Here is a 10,441-nt window from a genome sequence, read left to right as displayed (position 1 = left end):
CCTAGAAACTCTGCTAAAATTTTCGTTCGAGCACTCCATTCTTGTTGAGGCAGAGAACTGACTTGAGCATCGGAGGGTCCTGCCGGAGCAACCCCACCTCCGGTTTAGACTTCTTTTGCAGGTCCCGGCGGCGACCGTGACTCCAGCTTCTCCGACGCAGGCAGATTTTTGCACCAACACTATGCTTTATCTCCACCAAGCAGAATAACCAACTCCTCCATCCTATCAGGTCAGATTTTGAGCAGCAGCAAAATATTTTTCACGAATTAGCTTTCCATAGTCATAGAGAGGCAACAGAACAACAGAGCAATGATTCTACCAATCCAATGTGGAGAACAATTAGATCCATTTTATGATTGCCTATGTCATTAAGGATGACAAAAAAGGAGCATCTATAGAGACATTTGATTTACTGTTCTTGAAATGAAAATATACATTTCTTGAAAGAAGAAAGTATATAACAGCTTAATTATTGAGGTCCAATAGGTGACACCTCATTTCTATTAAGATTTGGATTAGATGAGCTTAGGCTAAAACCAAGTTTCAAAATCCAACCCTATAGAGAATGCTCATGTGGACTCAAGGAGCGAGTTTGTTGATTTAGCACCTTTCTTTAAATGGTTGTCCTGAAGTTTCCTGACGCTTGACATGCTAGCCATTTTATCTCATCTGATTTGTTGGAATAATCAAAAACATTCTTCATTAACCAAGAATCATCAATCGGAATAAGAGAATATTTGTTTTGTAACCGAAAAGTAACCTCATAGCTGTCAATTTTATTATGGTACCATTGATTAATTAACAATAGCTAGATATAAGAATAATTTATTTTAACTAAAAATAAGACTTGCATTGCCTTGCTGTGTAGTTAATTATATCCAAGGAGGATAAAGAAAGCTATATCAAAATTTTTAAGTTCTATTTTAGAAATTCAGTAAAATTGGACTGGATTTTTCATTGAATCATTGATTACACAGTCTATTAAAGTAAAGCTCATATCAACATAATCTCTCTCCATACTAAATCCTTTAGAATTAAGAAAAGATCTCTATAGATTTTCTTTTTATCCCTGACGGATCCATAGGTAGGATTTAGGCACAGATTAGCATAGGAGTTTAAAGAAAAAAGCGGGGCAAGTCAATAGATCTGATTAATGTAGAAAATACAATCAAATTTTGCTGGATTTTATTTTTGGCTTACAAAATTGAAAGCATAAAATATCTTTCAAAGTATATTGTACGTATCATAATACAATTGCCAACAGGTTAAGATGGAAAAATGTGATCGTCCTTCAAAGTTTAAATAAAGACAAGATATTTATCGTATTCTTGGAAAATCTCATACGAGATTACATAAATATACACTAGCCACCAGCACAGATTACGCATGCGACATTACATCAGACATCATTATTGCTGGATGGCAGGGGCACTTTTTATTTTTCTAAACATAAAAGTATATATGGAGCCTACCCTCAGGACTCAGCATTACCATTATAACAGTTGTAAGTAGACACCCAGTTTATTTTGTTGAAGCGAGGCTCCCGCAGTAGTCTACATGGGTCGCTTCACCTCGCCACGACCGTGACATCTTCGCTCCCAACCGAGAGCCCATCCCCGGAGTAATCTGATAACTGCTCGTCCGCCTTGGATAGAGTATACGCCACGTCCACCATGGTCGGCCGCTTAGACGGATCCCGCTGCAGGCACGCCTTGGCCACGTTCAGCACGGTCACGACGCTGTCGACGGGGCACGATTGCTCCCTCAACACCGGATCTATCCACGCCACCAGATTCGCCTCCCTACTGTGGAGCACCACCTCCGCCTCCACCCACAGCGCCTCCCCATCCTCGCTCATCGCCTCCTTCCCTGAGATCAGCTCCAGCAGCACCACCCCGTAGGCGAACACGTCCATCCTGGTGGTGACCAGACCGTCGGCGAGGTACTCGGGGGCGATGTAGCCCTGGGTGCCGACGATGTGGGTGGTGACGGCGTTGACGCCGGTCTTGGCGAGGCCGAAGTTGGCGATTTTGGCGCGGAGCTTGGAGTCCAGTAACACGTTGCTGCTCTTGATGTCTTTGTGGACGACGCGGGGCCAGGTGTGCTCGTGGATGTACTGGAGGCCGTGGGCGAGGTCGAGGGCGATGCGGAGGCGGGAGCGCCAGTCCAGCCGGCGGCTGGTGGTGGTGTCGTGGAGCCACGAGTGGAGGGAGCCGTTCTCCACGTACTCGTACACCAGGTAGCAGGTGCCATCCTCCTGGTCCACGCAGAAGCCTTCCAGCTTCACCAGGTTGGTGTGGTTCACCTGATTGCGATTAATTAATGTTACACATCCCACTTCCATCAGTGAATAGTGATGAAGAAAATCGAAGGCTGATGATGACCCTTTTTTTTAATGATTCAACTACCCCACCATAGTGGTCCCATGGATGCATAACATCATTTTGAATTACAGTATGGGGACAAAATTGAAGGACTTATCTTATTGGTAAGATAAGGACTTGGGAGTTCAATTGGCATCATCATTGCCCGTGATCAACTTTGTGGATTTGGGTTAGTGGATTGACTTTAATAGGCTGTTTAAGAATGCTAGAAGGAACATACGCAGAAGGAGCGGTAGACTAAGTCCAAACACACTGGACAGTGCTCGGAACCAACTGTATTGAGGCAATGCTTCAATGTCTAGTGGGAATAATTGTAATCATCGTTCCATCTTTTTGAATAATTTAGTCATAAAATGGGGACGGAGCCCATAGACTAAACTTGGTGGGCTCTTGGACGAATATGCGCATTAAGACGGTACAGATACAAAATACAAGAAGATGGACTAATGAAAAAGCAGCAAGGGATGGAAGATACCATACCGTATTTGTTTTGCCTGGATGATGACTTGTCATGCATCGAGGCGATAAAGAGATGACTATATTAATTGTAGGATGAAAAGTAAGTGAAAGGTGGGCAACAAGGGAAATTATATGTGCGAGAGCAACCAAAATTTGACTCGCACATGTGTTCAATTTCTAATTGAGTACTCGAGTGGGAACGGCTTAACAGTCAAACATATATTGATAAAAAAAAAAAAAATCAATCAAACACAATCAATTTGGTCCCCAAATAAATTTTAGGACAACAAACAAAGCAAAATCAAAACGGCTGAAGTCATCGTGGGTAATACTTAATGGGCTGTGTTTGATTAGATGCTCAAGTAACCAGGCTTTCTATCATATGCCTGCGGTATCAACTCCAACAAAGGCAGAGTAATGACCTGACAATTGGGTGGCCTAATAGAAACAGTAGATGTTTTTTTTGTCTTCAAAACAAGCCACCCATCAATAATAATGAAAGACAGGATCCATACTGGGGACTACCATACAGAAATATAATATGGTGCAGCTATGAACGGGGAGAAAAGAACTGGAAATCTGGCAGGCGACTGGTAATGGGAATTGGCTTGTTAACTCGATTCAAGATCTTTTCCTACCAAGAAGTAGATAGACACACAAGTGATTACTGAGAATACCTATTAATAAAACTAACTATAAATTAATGTAGTTGAAAAATCAGGTCGAAATAAAAGATTTGAGAATATGTTTGTCTCATCTAAGTACCTTCTGCAAGATCTTGAGCTCATCGCAGGCGTTCCACTTCATCTTCTTGATGGCGAATACCTCCCCATCAATCGTCCCCTTGTACACCGTTCCCTGGATTAGACGGCTATAATCGAAATCAGACGTAGCCTGCCGCAGCTCCTCGATACCGTACACTTTGTACTTATCCAGCCACTCCGAGATGTCCGTCATCAGCTTCTCATCCGACCCACTCCTCCCAAACCTCCTCTCCCCACCTCCCTGATTATTCCACCCACCAGGCCCCTTTTTCCCTTCCCTCCCCTTCTTCTTTCTTTCCCCTAAATACAGCACCAAGACCAACGCGAGCAAGATTGCCAATAGTCCCATACCGACTGCTAACCCGGCGATGACTCCCTTCCTATCCTTCTTCTCAACGACAGTGGAGGATGCTGGCGGTGGAGGGGGCGAAGGCGAAGGCGAACGCGAGGACGAGTTCGACAGCAGCAGCGGGGGAGGGAACTGGGTAACGGGAATTAGAATCACAGAGAAAGTCTCGACGGCGGTCTCCGCGCCGTTGAGCGAGATCAGAGACCGGACCGTGGTCCCGAAATTTGAGGCGATGGTGGCGTAGCTATCGGAGGGCTGGAAGACGTAGGAGACGATGCTGACGTTGGTGCTGTTTTTGTCGTTGATGAGGAGATTGGTGCGATTGGGGCACTGGCAGAAGATGGGGAAGACGGTGATGACGCCGATGGTGAGGTTGGTGGGGACGAGTTCAGGATTGACGAGTTCAACGGCCTGGTAGCCAGTGAGGTTCTGGAACTTGGTGGTGGAGATGATGTAAAAGGTGTCGCCGGCGTTGATCTGGTAGTCGATGAGGGCGTAGGAGTGGTTGTCGACGCAGGAGCAGGTGAGGGGGACGAGAAGGGGCTGGCCAGAGCGGAGGGCGGCGGTGGAGTTGTTGGTGATGTTGCTGGCCCGGGCGATCGATAAGCTGCTCACGCCGAAGAGGTCGCTGACCGAGGCCAGGTCGTCCCCGCTGCTGGCGCGATACAGGGCGTAGGCGTTGCACGGCGACACCGACCGGCCGGCTATGCAGTTGAAGCCGCGGCATGGGTACACGGACCGCTCGGCTGCGCAATTGTAGCCGTCCGTCCCCGAGCGGGAGCTCGATTGGGCGTGGGATGATGGGAGAATTAGAGCGAGAAACAAGAGGAGGAGGGGGAGAAGGGGGTAGGCAACGTCCCTTCTCATTTTTTTTTTTTTGGTTTCTTGGCTTGTTTGGGGGTGAGGTCCGCAGCTGGCAGATGAGGAGATGATTTTGTTCTTAAAATCTGGAGAAATAAAAAAGGGTAATATATCGTGTTAATGGCTCTTGTCAATTGTCATAGGTGTTGGAAGTAGTCAGTCGTAGACGATTTTCTCTATAGGGAGGAAGGGGCAGTCGGTTCAAAGTCAATGGTCTTCAGTCGCTGTCGTTTTCGAAACGGCGTAGCGGCGTCCTCATGTGGGGCATAGTGTGGCGGACTAATAGGGTACTGGGGCCAATCCAGCTTTAGGTGATTACTTCAGATGACCAGTGTGCTTGGATGGCTTCTGGATCAGCAGTTCCGGCTGGCAAAATTGACCATCCAAGCTGAGGATTCGGCCAAGTTTTTGAAAAATGGATCGATTGTCCAGACTCCAGCTCTATCAACTTTGTAGAGAAGCGCATTTGAGAAATTACCACACACCACCTCAAATATGAGCCAGCAAATCTTCGGACAAAAACCATGTGAACCACATTAGAAGGGTATGACATGATTCTTCAGGGAGCAAACACTGGGTGCTCCAAGATTTCTTTCTTTTTTCTTTTTTTTTGCAACAAAAAATTTTGATCTATGAATCTTGAATTCAAATTTTGGTGCACTAGTGTATGAACAGTCGATATGCATGGTAATTCCATATCTTATATATTATTGCTAAATTTTGGTCTGTCATTCAAGGGTATGGTTGCACCTTCAAATAAAAGAAAATTTTGATTGGGATTTCAAAAACGAATCATCAAAATGGCCGCGTACTGTCTCGAGGAGGATAAACTGATAGCTTGAAGGGAGCATGCCATAATAGAGCATGTAAATCATATGTTTGATTCTTTGACCAAGTGTATATCCATGCATATTGGATACATTGAAGAGCTGGGACTGCTGGGTTTCGGGTGCCATTGTCTGGATCTGGTTCGTCTATTAGCTTGAGACATGTTGGGCATGTACTTCGGAAAATGTTGACAGATATTGTTTGGGGTTATTACTTTTTAAAAAATAACTTTTTATCTTTCATGTTCCAAGCTGCTGCACATACCAGTTTGGAGATAAAAGAATGTGAACCGCCCACTGCTCCCAAGCGTCAGTCTTTGTTTTGGTCCCGCTGTTCACATATGTCACAGTCACGTTGGGCCTAAAAGGAAAAAAAAAAAAACTATCGGAAAACGATATTAGTTTTATTAATCCCAATTTCAATCTTTAGATAGGCCATTATGTTATGAATTAGAAAGGTCATTGTACAAGTCAAAATTCACTCTTGGTCCCTAAATTCTCATTCCAATTAATTATTTAATACTGCCTTAAAGAGCAAGGTAGACACGGGAATACTTTCTATACGTATCATGTTGGGATCCGGCAATGAAGCAGAATATGATTTTCAAAAATTTTTACATGTATTCAACTATGAAAAATAAATTTTAACAATTAAATATGACTATCGGAATACAAATCCTAAAAATTCTTTAATGATTACAATCAAATAATTCTAGCATGCAGATTAACGAGAGATTAAAAGTCATGTACCAAACATGAAGTCGAGGATCTGGTAATAGAGTGATCTCCATAAGGCTTCAAAGTAAAAGTCCTCCAATAGTGATCCACACGGATAGATCAGGATCCTTCCCAATTTGACGTAGTGCTGCAGCTATCTTCACAATTCATTGCCGATTGTCCTTCTCAAAAATGAGTTGCACCACTGTCTGTATGCCATCGAAGCCTCCACTAAGACCACACTAGGAACCATTCCTTACAAGTAAGGATGAAAATAGGCCAGGCGGCCTGTCAGGGGCCTACGGCCTGGCCTACTGTCGGCTTGGCCTGGCCTGACCTATTTATCTAAATAAACTAGGTATAGGCTTTTAAAAAGGCCTGTTTAAATAAATAGGTCAGGCCTAAAATTCCAAAGCCTGGCCTGAAAGCTTGCAGGCTGGCCTGTATAAATTATATATATATAATTTAATAAAAATTATTATTTCATTAATATATATAATTAATTAATTATTGATCTTACCCATCAATATCTAATTATCTTAATCTTTTCGAGAATCAAGAAGACGGAAGAGTCTTTTTAAATAGGCTTTCAGGCTAGGCCAGGCTTTTTTATTTTGCAAAATAGGTGCAAATAGGCCAGATCGAGCCTCATTTTAAGTCTGAACCAGTCCTACAGGCCAGGCTCAGACTAGTATTTTACAATACAGTTCTGGCCTGTTTAAGCCAAAGTCTGACCTGACCTGGCCTATTTCCACCCTTACTTATAAGAACTCACCACATAAAAATCAGATTTAGATGTTCAACACTTGAACAATTTGAATTTTTGGACAAGCATTATATGCTTTCTAATTTCCTTTTGCCTTCCTTTCCATTTTTCTTTCCCTCTTTTCTTTGTCTTTTCTTTGAATTTTTTTCTATCTTTTCTCTCTTCGTTTCCACGCCTAACCACCAGAGAAATTTCATCTTTGTCACATGGAGACACCCCCTTTAAATAAGAAAGAAATTGCGCCTCCAAGGGACACCAACAATTGGCGTCCATTGTTTTCTCCGGTGATATAGTTCCTACTAAAGAGGGTTGGGTATTTAATCAATAGAAGGACTCTCCTCTATGCATACCTCCCAAGGCGCCATCTGATGCCGCCACTCTTTATGAATTAGCGTGAAAAAATGAAGAGATAGGAAGGTAATTAAGAGATGGACTCTTCCACTCTCATTGCACAAAATATATGGTGTCTATTTATTTTTGACATGTGAGTTCCTTCACAGAGAAGGACTCTTCCTTCTCTTCTGCGCCCATAATCTCAAGGCGCCATCTGATGGCACAAGAAACAAGAGAACGCATGGAAGGATAAGAAAGAAATTAAGAGGAGTAATCCAGAATGACTCCTCCATCCTAATGCAAAAATAAATAGGGCGCTAATTTATTTTGACGTGTGGTTTGATGTGGAGGGAATTGACTTCTCATAAAATACTTCCATAAAAATCAGATAAGCCACCTAATAATTTATAGTTCAAACCTAATCTTATTAAGTCAAAGCATCAAGTTTTAGAGTTAGTACAAACACTTTACACTGAATCCAATTGGAAACTTGGGTTAACTCATGTGCTAGCAATTTAATTAACCCATAAGATTTACAATAAATCCAAATAGATTAGACAAGATCAAATCTCTATTGTATGTGATTCATTGGGTTCTATATCTACCCAGCAGTGGACTCAAACTCATGACCTAATCTGATTAGATAGCCCAAAGGCATCAATCAATCAGAACACCTAATTAATTTTTGAATTAAACTCTTTTAATTCATGCAAGTCCACAAGTCAAGATTGACGTCTAGTAATGTGTCATGACTATCCAAAAGAGATGAAATTTGATGAAAATACCAAAATTATTTTTCGTGACAAGTTACCATTCAATTCAATCCTTCGATCACACAAATCCCGAATAAATCATGGGCATGAAATCATGTCAAGTCCAAATACCTACCATATGTATCTCGATCCATTGATGATGACTCATTGATGAACCAGTAAAATCTTTTTACTGTTCATCCCTGCTCTGGCCAGAGACTCTCAGAGTCGTCATCCTATGAGATCACATAGGATATTCTCTCCTCCTATAAGGAGTGACCGATTCATATTGACCACTCACAATCTTCATGCACACTTCACCAAATTCAGAATATCCTACACACATCTCAAAGTGACATGCTAGGGAATAAACCAAAGTATGGATCATATACACAAGGTATCATAGTGATATCAAGTCAAAGGATCACTTGCACCACTCCCACTGGAAAACCATCTATCATATGCTAAAGGCTCCATCAGATGTTCTCCTTGTGGATCAGTTCAGTAAACTCATTCTCTAATGAGTACCTACATCTTTGTATTAATGTCACCACACAATGATTGTGAGATCAATTATCCTCTCATCGACATCATAGGATATATCAGTCTTACCGCATCATTAATCCCGACTTGATGATCCAATACTGAAAATATTTTAAATTAGGACTATCAAAATTTCAGGTCTCACTGACATGATCTCATCATGGTCCTAAAATCATTGTCCTGATTTATGAGATTTATCATAATCATAAAATATGATATAGTAAATGATAAAATACAGTATCTCATGAATAAAATAATCAATATCAGTAAATGAATAGAAAAAATATAAAAAAATTTTATATTACTCGTATGATTGATCGTAAGATATTATTTTTTTATATCAATATATATATATATATATTATTATATTATATTTATTTATTTTTTTTTTTTTTTTTTTTTTTTTTTTTTTCCGATGAGAAACGTGAAGGACTACGGCCGAAAGCTGATGGCTAGCTCCTGAAATCAAATCGCTGCCAGCTATCTAATATTAATTCGGATTGGTGAGCATGCCCCAACACGTTATATCGATGAAAAGTCGATAGTTTTTTGGATGTGAGAAAAGATTGGTAGTTATGCGGAAGGAACCAGTAAGTGAAGCCAGTATAAGACGGTTAATTAAGCTGTACTTCGAAAGAAGTCCACGTTTCCTTCTACCGACAAAATAAAAAAGAAGAAGAAGAAGGCCATGTTTTGCTGGGCCAATTTTTTGTCCGGCTCCGAGCGTGAGTCAACCACCGCGCATGATGCGCTGGACAACGTATACACGACGTCCCCACTCTCGGCCTAATCGTTGGACGGGGCAGTAGTGCTTCTCGAGCACCGGTTCCATCCACGCCACGATTCCGTCCTCCCTCCTTCCCCAAGAACCCCTTGGCTTCCACCCACCGCGCCTCCCCTTCCTTGCTCGACACCTCCTCTCCAAAGACCAGCTCCAAATGCACCACCCCGTTTGCGATCCCGTCCACCTTGGGTGGCGACCTACACATAAGAAGGATCCTCTGCAGTGCATCTTTGACACCGCAAGCCTAGATGCTGCCACGTCACCCATTATAATCTTGTAAGGATCTATCCACGTGTTGGGCATCGCAATGCAAGGATCTCTGCTTTCAAAATGAAGTAGAGCCCTCCGTCTATCAGATGGATGACATGGCGGTGATCTGCGCATGCGGCTCCCAGCAGTGCAAAAATAACCGCAGAGAATCAAAGTTTCAAACTCGACCAACCCATCCACCAAGTACTCAGGCGCGATGTAGCCCTGCCGGGTCTTGCGAGCCCATAGTCGGTGATCGTGGCATGAGAATTTGGAGTCCAATAAGGCATTACAGCTCCTGATGTCCCTAGGACGACGCAAGGCCGGGTGTGGTCGTGACTGTAGTGGAGACCGTGGGCAGGGCCCAGGATGCAGAGGCCGGCCGGCCAACGAGTGTGGAAGAGGTGGCCCGTGGGCGGGACGTGGAGCCACTCTCTACGCACGTACTCATAGATCAAGTAGCACGTGCCTGCTTTCAAGTCGATGCGGAAGACTTCCAGCTGGACCAGGATGGTGTAGTTCGCCCGTGTTTCCCGGCAGAGGCCACGTGTAGAGAACCATACAACTCAAGGTAGAGAAAACAACGAAAGCCTGGCCAACATAAATGCTACCCAGGTTTGATCAAACGGAAAGTGAGATCGCATACCCTCGCA

The 10,441-nt window shown here is 43.0% G+C and overlaps 1 protein-coding gene across 1 annotated transcript; it reads right to left on the bottom strand.

Moving 5' to 3' along the window:
- Window positions 1-1,297: 1,297 nt before the first annotated feature.
- Window positions 1,298-4,897, bottom strand: LOC105036629 (serine/threonine receptor-like kinase NFP). The gene is made up of 2 exons (XM_010912378.4): window positions 3,609-4,897; window positions 1,298-2,305 (listed from the first exon to the last, which is right to left on the bottom strand). Exons 1-2 carry the CDS (start codon window positions 4,821-4,823, stop codon window positions 1,568-1,570), a joined length of 1,953 nt encoding a protein of 650 aa, XP_010910680.3. The 5' UTR covers window positions 4,824-4,897; the 3' UTR covers window positions 1,298-1,567.
- Window positions 4,898-10,441: the final 5,544 nt, after the last annotated feature.

Source organism: Elaeis guineensis, chromosome 4, assembly GCF_000442705.2.
Source record: "Elaeis guineensis isolate ETL-2024a chromosome 4, EG11, whole genome shotgun sequence".
NCBI classification, from domain to species: Eukaryota; Viridiplantae; Streptophyta; class Magnoliopsida; order Arecales; family Arecaceae; genus Elaeis; species Elaeis guineensis.
The sequence above is the reverse complement of the archived record's forward strand: the minus strand, read 5'-3'. Positions and strand labels throughout refer to the sequence as shown.

Coding starts and splice junctions, on each gene's coding strand:
- LOC105036629 (XM_010912378.4), bottom strand. CDS start 4,823: ATGAGAAGGGACGTTGCCTACCCCCTTCTCCCCCTCCTCCTCTTGTTT. Junction 2,306..3,608: donor AGCTCAAGATCTTGCAGAAG/GTACTTAGATGA, acceptor AATCGCAATCAG/GTGAACCACACCAACCTGGT.